This window comes from Drosophila novamexicana, unplaced genomic scaffold (assembly GCF_003285875.2).
Source record: "Drosophila novamexicana strain 15010-1031.04,08,12 unplaced genomic scaffold, DnovRS2.1 tig00001058-arrow-arrow-pilon, whole genome shotgun sequence".
In the NCBI taxonomy this organism is placed as follows: domain Eukaryota; kingdom Metazoa; phylum Arthropoda; class Insecta; order Diptera; family Drosophilidae; genus Drosophila; species Drosophila novamexicana.
The window spans coordinates 248,963-267,963 of NW_020824836.1; the positions used below are offsets into that span (position 1 = coordinate 248,963).

A 19,001-nucleotide genomic window follows, 5' to 3' on the forward strand; every position below is an offset into this window, starting at 1 on the left:
GTGTTAAAGTCAAGTGTTTTACACTCAAGCCCAAAGTAATTTGTGTTCTCATATCCCTATTCTTTTAATTGCCATTAAGTTCTCATTGCCCATTGCCCCATTCCTTGTTCCATTTCCATTTCGTTCCATTTATAGCCGACGCGAGCTGGGCGTGTACTTCAACAAATGACTGCGCCCAGCATTAATCAGCGTCAATTGAATCCTTTGTCTAAGCAAGCGCGTCAGCTATTTTTTGTCCTTCCGCTCCATTCGTAAACTCTATTTGCTTATATCATTTTGGCCATTCTCCATTGGATTTGTTGCCCTTTTACTTCTCCCCTTTATGTTTTTGTGTGTGTTGGTGACAAGGTCTGACGAATGACTAACGGTGAAATATGCTCGACAAACATAAATTCGTGTCCGTTGGGATTTGTGAACTGGTGGAGCGAGCATGTCAATGGGAACTGGTTCGCATTTGGGTTTGTTTCGGCGCACGGAGCTGGGGGCCATCTGCTGTGAGTGAGACGTTGCCGTCAGAAACACAAAAAAAAAAAAACCAAAAGAAAACATTGCCAGCAAAAAGCCAAGGTGCAACGTTTTGTTGACAGCGAATGGGATGAGTTGAAGCAGCTGGCAGGTTGTGCCTTGTGCCAGGTGCGTGCACGAAACTGTCATGAAAATTCTACAGTTTTTCGCATTTCACACACAAAGCACGACGCCCCCCGCCCACTTGTCACACGCAAAGAATAGGCAACAGTTCTGATACAGATGGATACATGTTCGGATCTTTTATCGCAACTAGAAGTTTTCAAAAACTTTGCGTGTCTTGAAATGACATATGAACATAAATATTTATATAGATCAAATCAAGCACGCACAACTTTAACGACTTACCTGCAACATGCTCGTGATTGTCCTTTTGGTTTTTTGTCCAATATTACCTTGCTTAGATGTTAGTCTGCATAAAATCCTTTGAAAATAAAAAACAACTTGGCAACATTGCTTAAAGCTGCTTTTGTGACGTCATAATAACCAGTGTGACCCCACAGAGGCTGTAAAAGTCAACAATTTACATTTTAGGCACAGGTGGCAACGCCGCAAAAACTTTAACTTAACTCTTGAAAAGAAACGACTTTCGAGTTAATGCTGATTATTTTATTAAGTCTCAATTATGTACAAAATGTACAAAATACAAATATAAATATTCAGTTGGTGCTGTGTTGCATTCACTAAAGCTGGCAGTGATGATTCTTTCATAAGGGCAGTTTCGTATGCTCTATTTAATTGAAACCGAAATATAATTCGCATCTTAACTTATCTACTCTTTACCGAATTGAGGTAGTCTTGGGTTAAATATATCGTTTGTATATATTTAAGGCCTGCAGTGGGACAATTGTGGAAAATTTGGAATAACTCTTTCTCGGTTTCAATATATTAGCAGCATTTAAACTAGTTTATTTGACGGCTTCTTAAAGCTAAAACTTTTCAATTAAAGTTGATTATGCTTTATGCTTAAACTTCTAAGAAAAAAGAGTCTTTATATGAGTATTTCGAATCCCTTGAGCATATAAATCTAGTCAGTTCCGATGATCTCTTGTAAATACATATTTTTCTCAACGATTTCAATTTAATTTTGTTTTCTTTACCAAATTTTGTACTTTGAAACGAGACATGTAAATATCGAAATTCTAGCCTAGAGTAGAACGAGAAATTGCGTTGATTACGTATAGAAAAGACGATTGTCTATATACAAATGCATATATATATATATATATATATATATATGTCGTATGTCTGTACGTATATTGCACGCAGTAAATGAACTTACAAAAACAATTGAATAGAAACTATAAACTTATTCACTGTCCAGTTGGCAAACAAATAAACTAAATAACAAAAAAACTTCAACGAATCGCAAAACAAAAATCAATAATTCTTATCATCAGAGCTCTTTCTGCTAGACTCGAAAGTCATTAAAGTACGTCTGGGTGAAGCGTATCTTCTCCACGCGCATATTGAACAGCGTCACACCGTTGAGCACATTGAAGGCGACGGCAAAGACGACCAGGGCCATGTAGGTGCCCAGCGCTATCCACCAGAGCAGCTGCTCGTGCAGTTTCTGCTCAAAGTTCTTGAGCACCAGAAGTCCGATGGTTAGACCCGCCACGGCGCCCGCCAAATGGGCCACATACGAAACGGCCGCTGGGCTGGCGGCTAACTGTCCGGGCGGCAAATCCTCTCCAGCGTAGCGCGCATAGATGGCGAAACCGAAGTCAAAGGAGGCTGCAAGCGCAAAAGTTTAAGGAACCACAAATCACAGCACAATCAAAACAAACTTCAAGCCCTACCAAAGATTAATATAAATGCCAGGCGTACCACGCCGTAACGCATCTGATGATAGTTGATTAGCACATTGGCCAGATGCGCCGCCAATAGGGCATAAACACCGCCGCTGGCACCCACCAGAAACACCTCGGGATCAAAGATGCTGGTGCCCAGCGAACCGGCCAGCACGCCCGAGAAATAGATGCAGGCGATGCGCGTCGAGCCGTGCACCATTTCCAGCGGCAGACCGAAGAGCAGCTGAACGACCACGTTAAAGCCCAGATGGAACCAGCCGGCATGCAGCACCATATAGAGCACAAAACGCCAGATCTCGTGCCGTTTATCTGGCCGATAGATGAACATGGAATCGCTGGGTATGGGACCCGTTGGCGCCGCCTCTCCCGTGGCCAGCGTATGATACACAAAGAAGCCCAGCTGTCGATTGCAATACAGATTTCCAGATTCAGTTTTCCATCGACTGGCAGTTAATGTTGTGTTGTTAAACCCACCTCGACGATTGTGATCAGTATGATGAAAATTGGCGGCGGGCAACATGTATAGCGATCCGCATAATATTTACGATCGCGCTCCTCCGGCAGCACCTCCAGGGCGACCGCATGGACCATCTTCCTAAAGAGCGGCGGCTCGCTCAGCACCAGCTGAAAGTCGTTCTCAGAGCAAACCTCACGATCCCGATGATGCACCGCGCATTTAAAGCTGCGCGTTCGCTTGCCGCTCATCTGCAACACGCCGGAAAAATCAAGCACATATTCAGTTATTATATAGTTATCCACAGGTGTGTCCTGTTTGGCATAGTTGAGGTCGCATCCAAAATAAGCAGAATTTGAAGATCACGAAAATCCATGAAATCCATAAAAACATAATATTACATGCAATAAGAAGCGACGGAACCGAACTTTGAACCAATTGAATCATAAGATGAACTAGTTTTTGTCGAGCTTGGAACTGATTCCGGACTTAGAACATTTGCAGCAAAAGCCAAACGGAACGAAAGATAAAATAAATCGCAGCCACAATAAATCAATTTTGAACCATAAGATGAACCAGTTTTTGTCGAGCTTGGAACTGATTCCGGACTTGGAACAATTTGGAGGTTATTTTTCAACACTTATTTGCAGCAAAAGCCAAGCAAAGCGAAAGATAAGGTAAATCGCGGCCACAATAAATCTCTCTGCGTGTTCCAATTGGACCAGGCGCTAGGTTTCTTCGCGTTCCAATTGGACATATCTGCCGGCCAAAATCAGCAGAAACATTTATTTTAACCCCAAAACTAAACGAGCCATAAAATTATGAAAACGATTGTACGCAAAAAAAAACTCAGGGACTGACTAAACTAGAGTTAGGACCGCCGAGGAACTTACAAAACGAAATAATTTTTATTATGTAATTAAGATGTTCACATCAGATGCACGCGGGGCGGGCCAATTAAGGCGCGCTCATAAAAACTAACAGCAAAAACAACAACAACAACAACAACAACAAAACAGCACAAAAATCTGCAAAAGGCGGAAAATGTGTATTGTGTTTAATTAAAACTGAGACTGCGACAGCCAGACAAGAAAATCCAAATGAAGCCTACGCGCAATTAAAATTCACGATTACGAAATGCGAAGCAAGAAAAAATTAAAAACACTTCAAAATTGCCCGACTAGCTAAATGAACATGTTTTATTTCATAAGTAGCCATATTTGCTGTTTACACACATTTACGAAAGAAAAAAAATGTATGATACCCCACTTAGGCATTTGCCTAACTACAGGGTATACAAACAAAGCAAAAACAATCCACAAATTAAGCTCGCACAGTAAATGGGCAAAAGGGAAGGCGAATAAAATAGTTACTTCCGCTCGCAACCGCAACATGGTTGTTGCGGTCAGCGCGGCGGTGCCGTGGGAGGTAACAAGTGTCGCTGCTAGTTAGCCGCGCGACAGTCTAATATTAGTAATTATCAAATTTGTTTTAATTGATGAATCGCCTGCGGTGCCCATATTATAACCTCTCCTTCTCCCACACTCCTACCCAAACGCAAGGTGGCAACGCTTCAGACACACACACATGCACACACGAATAAGCTAATAAATGCATAATGCATGCGTAGAATCACAATTATAACGGCATTGTGTTTTCATTGAAAACGCGTGCTTAATGAAAAATAAAACTATTTTACAAAAGCAAATATATCTTATCTACATGTTTTGTATATTTTTGCAGCCTACTTACGCAATGAACGTGTAACTTGGCGCGCTTTTAGTTTATAAAACTGACACAATTCCCAGCGGCACTTATTATTTCAACGACTTGTATAGCGCGATAACATAATACTCAATATTGCATTTAAGCCACAATTAACGCAAGTACATAAAACATTTAATTTACAACTTTTATATAGCCCATTGACGAAGTCGTCACCGCCGCGATGTGCTTAACTTTGCGATCTTTGCTTTGCGTTTTCTTTTTTGCCGGCGTTGCCCACTTGCTGCCCACCCAGAGTTGCATTGGCATTATCTCTCCCCTCTTTATGCACACTTCCGAAATAATTCAAATAGGGCATGTTTTACTTCCGATTTGTCGTTTCTACGTATTAAATTGTTAGCTGTTGACAAAGGATTTGAGCCAAGAACAATGGAACACCCAAATGCATTGTGAAATTGCGATAAATCTGGTTTGCCCAACATAACAAGAGATCAAACGATGAGGCGACAACAAAATAGGTCCAATTGCCGCCGCCGCCGTAAAATTTCTAACAAATAAAATGTTTATCATTTGTTTTGTGACATGCACGACGGGTGTGCGAATTACATTGAGCCCTGGTCACTGCCGACGTCGTCGTCCTTTTGCGGCCTGGGCCTGATAATGACATTACCAAGCGGCCCAGCACCGCATGACGTCACGATGCGGCCAGCACAGGTATATGTGTATGTACATATGCTGGATACCTTAACTGTATTACTACCCATTTCTATTTATGCTTCATTCACAGTGGCGAGTTGAATGTGTGGCAACGTTGTTTTTAGGTCACAAACATAAAGCGACAAATTGACGCAAAACATATAACGCACTCCTCCGTCCCGGGCACGACCACGACCACGGATGACTGCCAACAACCAGGACATGGTCAACATGGGTACAGATGGGCGGCGGCGTCTCTTTATAGAGGAACACCTAGGAAAAAATTCCCTTGAATTACGTTGTTGCACCCTCTGTCTATCTGTGTGTGTGTGTGTGTGTGTGTGTGTGTGTGTGTGTGTGTGTGTGTGTGTTTTTGTTAGCCCTTGGGCTATGCGCAAAAAAGGACATCTTCGCTGGCGACGAAACGTTGTGCACTCCATTATGCATTTTATGTGCCCTCATTGAGCGTGTTGACATTTTTATTCCATGCAGTTAAGCAATATTTATAAACTGCCGCCCGCACGATTATGGGCCAGGTTATAGGCCAATAGACCATAAAAAAGCTGGGCAGGATATCTGAATACTAGTATAAATAATGGACAGGCACGCTGAAGCTTGAGCCTGACAGGTTATTGGCAGCAAGAAGACTTCCCAAAATCGGCCATATAAATATATACAAATTCTGATAATTCATTGAAGATTCTTGAGCAATCTCTCGAAGACACCATAAAAACTGAAGTCCGCTCCAGAGAGCTTTAATGTATGTATATATATATATGTATTCCAATGCCTCCTAATTAACACACAAATATTTTGCCAGCTTAAGACGGCGCCTATTTATTGTTTTTGGCCAGCTGCTTAGAGACACCTTGGACCAGCAGCCATGACCACGGAAGCGCCTCATCTAATTGAATCACAATATTTTTTCAATTTGCATCGCTTGTCCAGGTGTAAATCCGAAATGCAATCAACAGCTTTTGTATTATTTGGCAGCACTTGTTGTTCTTGCCGTTGTGGGCTTCGCCCGCCCAGTTCGCAATTTACCGGACAAATGATTTTTGGTGTAATTACCGAAAAGGTAGCGGCAAACGGTTTGTCTTTGTCGGCCTCTTGGCGTCTACTAATTATCACATTTTTACTCATTAAAGTCACATTTGCCTTGCAGGACCTGCCGTCGCTGCTGGCTCCTGCTGCTGTCAGATCCATCTCCTGCACACTTTGGCTAATTATAGGCCAAAAGGCAACGGCGTCTTCTGCTAGGTAATCAGCCTTTCAGTCGTTTTGGCTACTGTACTGGATGATGATGATTGATTAGCCCAATCCACTGATGAGCTTCTTATGTGGGCCAAGCAGCCAGCCAAGCCAAGCCAAGCGGGTTTCTTTTGCATCTGCTAGCTGCGACAACTGTGCAAATTTAGCGCGTGCCGGCAAAGAAAAACCTTACAGAGCAGCTGGAGCTGTAGCTGAAGCTAAACAACAAATCGAAAACTGATTTGGAGCGGAAGTTCGTTTGCACCTTTCTGCAGTTTCCTGTGTGCAGAGCAACAGCAGCAGCAGCAGCAGCTAAACACACTGCACTACACAAACAAACAACTGTATATATGTATGTATATCGTATGTATGAATCGTATATAGCACACGCATGTCAAGACTTCATTTGTGATTTGCTTGTAGACGCGCGCTGCTTTGACGTTTGGCCTTTGACGCCGCATCTTTTGTCTTGGCGAGGGACGCGGCGCGGAGCGCTACATTTGCAAATCAAAAGCTATATACGCCTGGCTATATAGATTAAGATTGTGAGTGTGCCCTTTTGTATATGCGCAAGGATCTGTGCATATGCAAAGCGCTGCCAAGGAGCAGCTGTCGTCGTTGTTTGATTTGCGATTCGGCGGCTGGCGGAAATGGAATGACACGCAAGGCACAAAGGCAGCCCGGCAGCCCAGCCCAGCCAGTCAGTCAGCCACTCCACGTCATTGTTTGGCAGCTCGTCGCTAAAGATTGGCAAAATGGAAATGGAAGTGGAAGCAAAAAAAAACATGGAAAAATAGTTTCCTTTTCGGATTGCCGAAGTTGAAATACTCTTAATATAAGAAAGCGCCACTGGGCTCATATAGAAATTCAATTTTCGATCGATTTAGTCAATTGGAAGTCAGATGTTGACGCTAACAAATGTGATCTATATAATATACTAGTCCAATCCTTGTCTGCAAAGCATCTGTATGTTGCGCTATGCTAGGCTTATAAATAGGGAACTAGGCCGTGGCAAAGACAATATAAACATTGTCTTTGTCTTATTGGCCATGAGTTATAAGAGGTTTTCAAAGAAGAAAACAAATTCTATTTTAAGCAATTCATTATAAATACTTCATTTGTCTGTTAATGCGTAACACAATAAGTTAGAAGTTTATAATACTCTCATCTAGAGTACAAGAAGACTTTATTTCACTTAGCGCACGCATTGTTGGCAAACTAGGAGCACGCGGGCAGCCCCCCCTCGCTAATGCCAGAAACGGCGACTGCCAGGCTTGTATATATATATGTATACCCGTGGTTTGTATGTCTAGTAATCGGATATCATTGCCACTGACTAACAATCAAAAATATTCTTTTTAGAGTTTTCCGAGCGACTGCACTCGGCAAACACGGCAATGCATCCGCCCCATTCCCCTGCAGTCGTCCATGGCGCACAATCAGGGCGCGCGCGCGCTCAGCTGCCGTTGTTGCAACAAGGTGTAAACATGGCCAGCGCGTGTCCTAGGAGAGTGGCGCGCACTTGATGTCTCATTACCGGACGACGGCGCACACAGGTTAATGATGCGCACTCTGTGCCCGCGCCCGGACGTCACAATTATGCGAGGCACTTGAGCTTGAAGCGAGTGCACAGGGTCAGCCAGCTCCACGATGTCGTTGTTTCATTGACCTTTGACGACTGCCAAAAAAGAAAAAACTGAATTCAAATGCCATAGAGCTGGGTCGCGCCGCTTGGCCCAAAAGCAAACATTTCCAGCTATGTTTTAAGTGCCGTCATAAATGTCAGGTGCGTTGGCCATACCAAAATTTATTCAACATAATTAGTTGTGGCCATTACAGCAGTCGCTACACAATGTGCGGCAACTAATTTGATTTCAACTTGACTAATGAGCAGAGCACGAGGTCTACGCTTGCACCTAATACAAACACGGAGCAGGACGCCTAACTCACAAATCCCTGAACGTGGCAATACTCTGTGAATTGTTTGATAACAGCCTTAATCTGTCGACTAGATTTTGCTTGAGCAATTGCTGGTTAACTATAGAAATGTAAGCCTGGCTGGCTAACTTTAAGCGGAAGTCTGTGGCTTTTAAACTTTGACTAGAAAGTATCTGTTGAGCTTGGTGGAAATATTTTTGGCTGCATCTCTAAAAGATTTTATAATTAATCTATCTGGCTGTGGCTAACAAGGCTTTAAATCCTTTTGGATTTGAAACGAACTAATTCGAACCGGATTACTTCTTACTACGAAGTGAAACTTTGATGAATCAAGGCCAATGTTTCCAAATAAAAGAAACTTAAGATCCAGCACCAAAGCATAATAAGCTGTGGCCCCGAAGATTGGACTTATCTAACCATATTTGGTAGCTTCCAATTTCGGGCAGAGATCAAATGTAGCCCGCATTTTGTATATGAAAATATGTAAAAATGTTTTGCAATATCTTCAGTACAAGCGGGCAATTGTTATTTAAAAATTAAACTGTACGATATATAAATTGGAAAAGATATGAAAAGCGCCTAAGCCAAAAACCTACATTCATGGATATGGAAAGCCAGGCTTAGGATTCGGACAGAAGAACGAAAGGACTTCGCATAAGTCCACCAAGCCATGAACCGGGTATGCCCATTGCTTCTGCCGCTGGTTATGTGACCAGCAAATGGTTATCAATAAATTCCAATGCATTTACACCTGCAGCTGCCCCGCCGCTCAAAAATAAAGCACACAAATAAAAAAAAACTGCATAAGCGTCTATATTTTGGCCAAGATATGAGAGCAGAGCGCGTGCTGGCCGCAGGATATCAATGCCGCCCGCAAGCCACCCACCCACGAGCCGGATGAAAAAGGGTTTAGGAAACGTTATCAGCACATTTCGTGACTATGGCAAAAATATTGGAAAAGCGGCAGAAGTGTGAGGCTGTCTCTGTGGGAACGTGGACAGTTGCAGTTGGTGCTGTGCCAATTCGTGCTCACATCGTTATCCTTGCTCCGGATGCACAACAATCAAAATAAACTGCTGCCAAATTGACCATTGACCAAACATCGCAGCGGCAGCAGCAACTGTAGCTGCCTCCGAGTGCCCCCCGGCCACGCCCCCCGTGCTTTGCTTGACATTGTCACGTCCTTGGCAGGGACCACAAGTCAAAACGAGCAGCCGCAAAAATAAAAATTCTACAATTTTTTGTGTATGTGTGTGGAAGCCAGGCAACAATGGATAGATGGATATATAATCGTGGGCTGGGAGCTATGCCTAAACGAAAACCACAATCGATTGGCCTTAAAGCAGCGCAGCTTGTGGTTAAACCCAGAGCTGATAAGCTCTAGATAGTACAGATGATCCCTAATGGGAATAGAGCAAAAAATGACAATATCTTAAATTGAAAAGAAATCAGCAGGAGAGGAGAGAAAGTACTATGTACTTTGCGCTCTTTAAGTCGAAATGGACTTGAAATAAATATCTATACAATATCTTAAATTGGAAAGAAATCAGTAGGAGTGGAGAGAAAGTACTATGTACTTTACGCTCTTTAAGTCGAAATGGACTTGAAATAAATATTATATCATTAAGTAAAAGCAAGTATCAGTGCCTGTTACGAACATGGAAGATCTGAAAACCAATTGGGACTAGATCAATTATGTAGACAAAAAAAGAAAGAAAACCAGAGCTCAAGTTGAGACTGGGAAAATGGTAACCAAACAGAATCGTAAGACAGATCATTTTCGAAAACTCAGGATTTTTTTTATAATTAAAACTTTTTCAATTTTAAGACCAACAGATAGATCCTTGGTTAACAGAGAAAGACAGAACATATACACACCGTCGAGGACTGGAGATTGTCATAAAGTTAAAGATATTTTTCATAATTAATTTAAGACAGACAAAAAGTTTCTTGGGGAAACAGAGAAAAGACAGGGATTCGAGACAGAGAGAAGACAGAGCTTATAAATTTCGTTGAGAATTCCAGACTTTTATATAATAATTAACAATCTTTGGCAAAATTAATTTACGGCAGATAAAAAGATTCCTGGAAAGAAGCTTCCAGAGAGCAGATGAAGCATGGGCTATTATTATACCCATTAAAAATTGTTAAAAAGGGTATGATGTTTTGTAACAGACAGAAGCAAACATCTGCGATCCCATAAAGTATATATATATATATATTAGCCAAAAATTGATTTGGTATAAGAAAACTCCTTGGTATTTTAAGGATTAATTTCCAAACACTTACATAATTCATAATATATTACATACTACATACTACGTGGAACCCGAAATCTAGACCCTAAGGCTAGTCTGATCTTGGACGCAGCTTTGATAAGCATTTGCTGGAAGATCTACGGAATCAAATTGGCATAAAGTTTAGATTCAAAAACTTGAACAAACCAGTTAAGGAACCGAAGTACGGACTTTCCATCTTTGTGGAGTTAATAATTTCTAAGATCTGTTTCGATCTAAGCTCTAACCAAGTGATTTACCAACTAGTCACAATAAGCAGAGAAGTCTTGGCAGCTTCTGGAATTATGATCCAACTTCGATCCTGAAAGGAAAACTAGCGTGGAGCACATTCACACCTTGTCGCCGAACCGCTAAAGTTGTTGTTTAGCTGGAAATTGGTTGAGAGACAGCCGTTGGACATTGTAAAGTGGCCGTTTTTCATGCGATTTGCGATATTATTGTGGTATAATGAAATCGCTAAGAGATTCCAATAATACAATCGACGCGTCGTATGCACCATTTATGGATTGGCATTGATTTAATACCGCGTCTAGGCAGCAAATGGACAACTGAACCGAAGCCGCCAGATGACTAGCATCCCCAGAGTCCGAGGCGCAAGGCATTTTGCACCTAGCAAACGATGCTGCGGCTCCAAAGTCCGCAGCTGATCTGATTCCGCCGCCTATCAGCGCTGCAAATCAGCAGAGCAGACGCCACCAGACTGGCCGCCTTCCAGCCTGGCTCGGCTTGGTCAATGTTTATTCAATAAACCCGATCGCAAACATCGCCAGCTGGCCAGCTTGGCATTCCTCTCCGTTCGCCCAGCCTCCAGACATTCCCCATTCAATACAAGCCGCTGGAATTTCTTGGTGCGTGCTCGGCACAGGTTCAGCTGGCCTGGCCAGGCCTGGCCAGGCTTTTGGCGTCTGCCAGCTGCGAGCCGCGCTGCGTCCGCTGATTATGATAATGGAGGCGACTCGCGACTTGCGGCTTGCGAGTGGCCGCCAATTGCTTTCGTTTATGATCGAATGCTTGGCAGCTCCGTTGACTTTCTGATTAATGCAAGAATTCTACGCAGCGTTCCTGCTGCTTCTCTTCTCTTCATTTTTTTTCTTTCTTTTCTGCTCAGCCTGCAATTAAAACCCATGTACCCTTCGATGGTCAGCTAAATGGCAAGTGTGCAAATCATTATATACACACGATCATGCCGCAAATGCCTGATGAGCTTGAGCTGCAGCTCAAGGAGTTCCACTGCAGTTGCGCCGGTTAAATCAAATCCTCAATTTAATTTAAAGGGTAAAGCCTGAAACTCTCTTTCTAACCAAAGGCTTAACAAACCTGGAAGTGGTTTCCTTTAAAGCAGTCAAATCCTTCAGCGAACCTTCTCCAATTCTTCTGACAGAAATTTCAGCCGGGGCATTAATTCGAACCATAAACCGAACCTTCTGCAGGGGCATCAGTTCCAACCCTGAACCGAATCCTTAGTCAGGGACTCAGTTCGCACCGCGAACCAAAACTTTAGCCGAGTCTTTTATTCGAACCGCAAACCGAACCTTTAATTGTGGAACTAGTTCGAACCGTAGACCGAACCTTCTGCAGGTTCCGTGAACCTAATCCTCAGCCAGGTTCGCAGTTCGAGCCGTCAACTAAAACTTCAGCTGAGGTTTTAATTCAAGCCATGAACCGAACTCTAAGCCGTTTAACTAGTTCGAACCATAAACTTAACAGTTGGTTCCAATTGTGAACCAAATCTTCTGCCTGACGTCAGTTCCAATTGTAAACCAAATCTTTAGCCAGCGACTTACTTCGAACATTGAACCGAAACTTCAGCCGAGGCATAAATTTGAGCGATGAACCGAACCTTTAGTCATGGAACTACTTCGAACCACAAGCCGAACCTTCCGCCAGACATAAGTTCCAATCGTGAACCGAATCATCAGCCAGGTATGCAATTTGAGTCGTGAAACTTCATCCTCGGCATAAGTTTGAACCATGAACCGAAGCCGAGGAATTCTTCCGAACCATGAACCGAACCACCTAGTCTTTTCAGCCCCACTTCAACTAGCAGAAAAAAACAGAGAAAAACTCCAACGTTCACTGTTGAGAGAGGGCATCAGTGCTGCGGTCGGGTTGAAATTGTCTTGCCCGTTAAATTCTTGGACTCAGCTGCGTCTGTGACTGGTTCTGGCGTCGCCTGCTGTGCGATGTGTGCCCTGGCCAGATGCTCCGCTGACGATCGACCGACGGCGGACGGACGACGGACGGAGGACAGCCGACAGCCTCGTGCCTGGAGTTGTCATAACGTTCAACACGTTTGCCCCTCGTCGCTCGCCTCGCACCGGCGCCGTCTCCGTCTCCAGCCGTGCCCAGCCGGCTGCGTCCCTGGCCAGCGCTTCTGCGCTGCCATAAAAGGATTTGTCACGTGCGAGCTTTTGTTAAAAATTCAGCAATCATCGGGCAATCTCCATTGTATCGATGTCGCCATCGGGATCGGCATCGGGATTGCATTATGCATGTCACATGCGTCTCCTGGTCGTCGGTCTTGTCGGTCTCGTCGGCATTCCTGCTTTAATTCAAGCAGCGCCCCAAACAAGGACTTGCCGCAGCCACATTAGCCACCGGGCCGAACGCCCTACGCCTTACGACCTCGACGGGCAGCTCTCGGGCCAAACCAATCATTGAAATTTATAATTAAGTGGAAAAATGTTGTGTAGTAATATTGTGGCCTAGGAGGCTGCTGGCGAGATCTCTCGGCTCTGATAAGCGTGTTTCTTGCTGTCACACCTCGACCAAAGGACGCAGCGACAGGATCTGCCCGATTCCAAAGATAGCACTCTGGCAACGGTGCAAGGGTGCTCCAGAGGAACCTAGACCCCAGCTCTCGATTGTTGTTCCTTAGTAGATGACATTGAAAACTATTAATATAACCAAAAACCCGCTTCTTTCGATTTATGTATGCGAGCTCGAGTTCGAGTTCGAGTTCCTACAAAACCGGGTTGTATTCAATAAAAGTGGGACTGGAATGCAATCTAGGGGAAAAGGTGGGCGAGTCTTAGAAAAAAGTTTAACATAATCTGACTGTGTATATATATAAAACTACAACATTTCAAATATATAGCCTGTAGCTTTTATATGCACCAAGATCGACGTGCCTAACCTCAAAGCAGGAAAATCAATAAAAATGTTATATTATCGATTTTCTGGTTTTGAACGTCAGCGAACATTTGATATAAACTTCAAATGCATATTATATTGAAAAGAAGCTACATATGTTGAAAATTTTAGAACTCTAGCGTGCTTAACCTCAAAAAAAGTTTATAATATTTGCTGAACGTGATAATGGAATGGGCTGAGCTATTAAAAATGGAAAATAAGTTAAATATGCGTTGCAACAGACATAAATGCGGAAGTCAAGTTTTCCAGTTGTCTCAAGTTTTCTATTTTAAATTCTTCTTAGATGTGTTCGTACCTAACCTCAAAAATTGTATCTAACCTCAAAAAGCAATTGTTTCGTACACTGGTTTAATTATGTGGAATGAGCTGTTGAATTTTTGAATTCAACTTCATATATCTAGGAATGTGAGAGTCGAAAGTGAAAGTATATCTTAAATTGTTATTATTATGATAACTTTGTACTTAACCTCAACAAAAGGCAGTTCGCAATAAACGTAAGAAATTCGATAGACCTTTTTATTTAAACATTTTTTAAAGGGCATAAAGAAATCCTATCGACAGATATTGCCTATTCATCTGCACATTTTTAAAGGGTATACAAATAGCTGAAGACAAATGCGTTTAGAGCCCAGAAACAGGAGCTAATGCCCATAACAGATCTCATCAACGGCACATTATGAGCTGGATCAAAGGACAGACGAATTAACTGTGCCATTGACAATTACCGTTACGTACACACACACACGCACACACACAAACAAACACACACGCACACACACAAGGGTACCTGGCTAATTCATGACTTTGAGGAGTCTTTAGCAAACAATTGAGCAGCAAGGCGAGGGCAAAACACACTTGACATTCATTATGCACATGTGTGTGTGTGTAAATGTGTGTGCTTGTGCGTGCGTGTGTGTGTGTGTCAATCAAGCGTAGAATCAATCAAATTGCAATAGAATTGTCAATGGCAATGGCAAACAGTAAAAAGGACTTGAAAAGAAATGTTCTCAACCACTCAGAGAATCCTGCAATTCGCCCAAGACCAGAACGAGAACTTCAGACTAAGCCACATTGCCCTAATCCAACACAGCGCCAGAGTCCATGTTGTTGTCCAGGTAAATAATGTTCAAACGGGCAGCAGGGCGTGTCCTAACAGGACGAAGGTGCATTTATTTGGCGAGTGCGAATGGACTTTTTGCATTTGCCACAGTGCAAACAAAAATTAAAAGAAGTTAAGCACATGGCAACGACGGCGAGATACTCTGTTTGTAGTGTACCAGCGCTACAAGCCGAGTTTGAAAGGAAACGTTGAGAACCAGGAATTATAATTTATATGTTTCAATATGAACCAAATCCTAAGATAGGTTCGCAAGCAGAACGAATAGACAGGGTGTTGGTTTGAACTAGAAACCGAAACAGCGAATACTTTTCTTAGCGTTTGAAGCCCTGGTAATGCGACTTGGAAAAGAATTTAGATAAATGATTTAACTCCAACCATGCTCACCTTACCTTAAAAAAGGTCAACCGTGCCTCTAGTTCTTGGCTCATAAGCCGAACCAATAGGCAAGGAGTTGGTTTGAACCAGGAACTGAACCAGCGACAACTTTTATTTGCGTTTGCAGCCCTGGTAAAGCGTCCTTGAACAGTTAGAAAAGAATTTTAATGACTCAACCTGAACGAACCTTCAAGAAGGTCTTGGCTCAGGAGCCGAACCAATAGGCAGGGAGTTGGTTTGAACCAGGAACTATTTGCGTTTGCAGCCCTGTTAGTGCGTCTTAAACCTTTAGAAAAGAATTTTGATGACTCAACTCCAATCAAACCAAAGGAACCTTCAAGAAGCTCTACTCTCTAGCTCTGAAAACGACTTCTAAACACGAGCGCAGCACAAAACCAATATGCCCCTTTTTAACTCCATAAACAGGGCATAACAAGAGTGCAGTAGTCCGTCCGCCCGTGCTGTGATTTGTATTTGAGCACGAGCCTACACTTTTAGTAACCGGGGCAGCACATGGCACATGGAACATGGGTAAATGGGTGCATGCACCTGTGTTTGCACTCAAATCCTGTTGTTTGTTTCGTGCGGCACGAGATGCCACGCAGGGGGCACACGAGAATATGATTTAGATGCACTTACCACGTTGACAAAGTCCTGGAACGTCACATAGCCGGGCCCATGGGGCAGCTGAGCCTTCTTGGACCGTTCCAGCAGCAGTTCACGCTTATTCATAGGCACTTGGGATAGAAATTCGGGGGATCTCAATGCGACCAAAAATTCGGTTACGGATATTTCGCCAAAACCCTCCGGATCGAACTGTCAAGGAATAAATAGATATAAATAAACGTGTGCTTATAAGTTTTGCTTAACTTTTACTTACCATATCGAATAAAAGCTTCCATTTCTGTTTGGAAGAAAGTATCAAAAGATTTAAGTTAGTTTTTAATTCATTTAAAAAGGTACACTCAGAGAAACAATCAAGTACTTTGAGCTTAAATGAAGCAAAACAAATTTGAAATTTTGTAAACTAATGTTTCAAGAACTTTTTTCAACCCGAAATTTCTAAATGCAAGACTCAATTAAGTCGCTTCTCACTTATTTCAAGTAAGGAAATGCTTGTAAAAAATACTTTGTAGACAATTCAAGAGGTTTTAAAGCCTTTACGCTCAAAAATATTATAAATTCGATTAAAAAAATATTTTAAAGTGAATTCTACTTGAAATTAAGAGAGAAAAACTTTCGAATTTCCAGCAAGTAAGACTAGACTTTTTCTCTGAGTGTAGATTATTAAAACTTACATCTCTGAGCAGTTCCCTGCGCAGCTCAGCCTCATCAAAGTCCGAGTTCAATGAGGTGTGCTCCGTATCATAACCGGCATCATTTGTGCACTGCATATGAAAGGAAATTAATTAGTCTAGATAAAGGTAAAAGGGTTCCACAGAAAAAGGACACTCACGTAGCGCGCCTGTGTGTGCGAGAGCGTGCCAATGGAGGCCAATGATCCGGCTATTGTCGATATGTGCTCAATGTCCGCCAGCGTCTCCTGCTGACTACTACCGCCTGCATTCTGCTGGCTGGTGGGTATCTCCAGGGCCCGCGAGCTGCCTCGCTCCGAGCTGGGCCACATAACGTTCCGTGTTCGTCGTTCGCTCCAGGATTGTCAATGAAGAGCCTTCAGTTATTCTTCAATTTAAGCTGACAGTGATTGCAATGAGTAGCTGCTGCTGTACAAGAAACACAGAAAAATAATTAGTTGAATAAATTTATAAAATTAAATTCTGATATCAGAAACTTTTAACTCCATTCTTATTTATACTGTTTCCGAAAAAAAGATTTTACAAGATCTTTAGAAATAAGTTTCGCGCAATATTAAAAATTTGACAATTAATTATTCTGCTTGCTTATTATAATTTATGTAGCATTTACTAGTGCTACATAGAAATGAGTATTTAATATCGGACTATATTTTAATACGAAATAAATGCTATCATGAATAACAATTCCCAAATATTCTTAATATCACAAAGCACTGTGCAAGCTTTTCAGCAGCCAGCTTTTCACTCTTCTAGCAGCTCGTGTGCTTGAAATGCTCAAATGCTGCTGAATTTATTGATGTCGTTTTGGTTAAGCACATTCAGCTGCAGCACCAAAGAACATTTTGTTCTCATTGGAACCGCGGTTCGAGCCTCCGTCAGGCCGCGAGTTTTTACAAATTTTATTTACGTTTATTTCGCCCCACAAACATCATTTGCTGCAATTTGTCGTGTTTGGAATTGCAGCAAGCGCGTTGCGTGGGCCAGAGAAAATATGATATTCCGTTTAATCATAGACTAAAATCGGTACTCAATACCTTAGCCTATTTCATGCCCGGAATACACTTTTATTTTTGTTTTTTTCTTTAATACAAGCGCCTGTTCCCATGGCAAAGGGAGTTGCGCTTTGTTATTAAGTTTTGTGCAGGGTTATTGAACGGAAGCAACTTGGCTGTGGCTCTGCGTGTGCTGTTGCTTGGAGGGGCCGGCAAAAAGCGGGCAAACAACACTCGAATGCATTTTCATGTTGATGTTATTTTGCCCACTCTTAACTCACACTTCACACACTTCCGTTTCCATGCGAACTGCGCAGAATCCGTTTGAGGCGTTTCTGTTGTGGCTTTTGTTTTCACTATTGTTGTTGACTTTGTTCAATAAACTTATGGATTGTTTAGTTTGGCAGTAAAATAAAGCAAGTCACAATATAGGGAAGTCGCTGTCCACTTCTTTTGTAATCACATCTTGATATTGCGTTTATTTCTTTGATTATATTCGCAGTGCTTGCCTTGCCACGCAACAACAAAACAAAACGCACGCTCGACCGGGCGGCAAAATGGCAACTGACAACTGCGTCGCTTGTGAGAGCAGAGAGAGAGAGAGCGCGCATATCAGAAGGGTTGCTTTGCTCTCCAAGCTGTTGTGTGGGTGTGTGTGGGGGAGCGTCTGTGCGCTTTGCCAACTGCACATGCGCCACATGTTCGTGCGCTTTTCAACTCGTTGGCATTTCAAGTACACAAATTGTCCCCCCCCTTCTCACTCGACAGCAGCCAGCAGAGCAACCCCAGCTGAAAACAGTGCAATTTTTAACTTATATATTCACTTATTGGCATCTCAATAACTTTTTAACACAGGATTTAGCTACTTCTTTGCCGCGACAGTTGGCAACACTGGTTCCATGACGCAATTGACACTCGCCAACTGCTGCAATTTGTTTGCATACATACACAGCTTTAACAAATTGTATATATACATGCATACGCATACGTAGGTCTGTGTGTGTGTGTGTGTGTGAGTAGAAGCCCAGAGCAGCTGTTCACAAGTCTATGAGGGAAATTTTAAGCACAATTGTTAGCTCATAATTTTAGACCATTAAAATAAATGACATAAATAAAATATATGGTATTTAGTCTAAGGTCTGGCTATAAACCAAAACGAAACACACTTATCTATGCATACATATATACATTTAATTAGCCTAGACTTTAAGCATATTATGAAGAAATTGCTTGAACACGCAATAAACAGGAAAAAAAAGTATTATTGTTGAAAGGAACTAATCGAAACATTTGCATTGAACACAAAGCGGACAAGTTAATGGGTTTCACATTAAGGTACAGCTTA

General features: G+C 42.4%; 1 protein-coding gene across 2 annotated transcripts; it reads right to left on the reverse strand.

The window, feature by feature from the left end:
• Positions 1 to 1,170: 1,170 nt before the first annotated feature.
• Positions 1,171 to 18,401, reverse strand: LOC115765817 (protein rhomboid). 2 transcript variants are annotated; one of them, XM_030709539.1, is made up of 8 exons: positions 17,938 to 18,401; positions 16,805 to 17,072; positions 16,647 to 16,736; positions 16,229 to 16,252; positions 15,988 to 16,164; positions 2,814 to 3,044; positions 2,328 to 2,739; positions 1,171 to 2,262 (listed from the first exon to the last, which is right to left on the reverse strand). In XM_030709539.1, exons 2-8 carry the CDS (start codon positions 16,973 to 16,975, stop codon positions 1,937 to 1,939), a joined length of 1,431 nt encoding a protein of 476 aa, XP_030565399.1. In that variant the 5' UTR covers positions 16,976 to 17,072; positions 17,938 to 18,401; the 3' UTR covers positions 1,171 to 1,936. The 2 variants fall into 2 exon arrangements, with proteins under 2 accessions (XP_030565399.1, XP_030565400.1); XM_030709540.1 differs by lacking the exons at positions 15,988 to 16,164; positions 16,229 to 16,252; positions 16,647 to 16,736; positions 16,805 to 17,072; positions 17,938 to 18,401 and adding an exon at positions 4,546 to 4,640.
• Between the last annotated feature and the right edge of the window lie 600 nt (positions 18,402 to 19,001).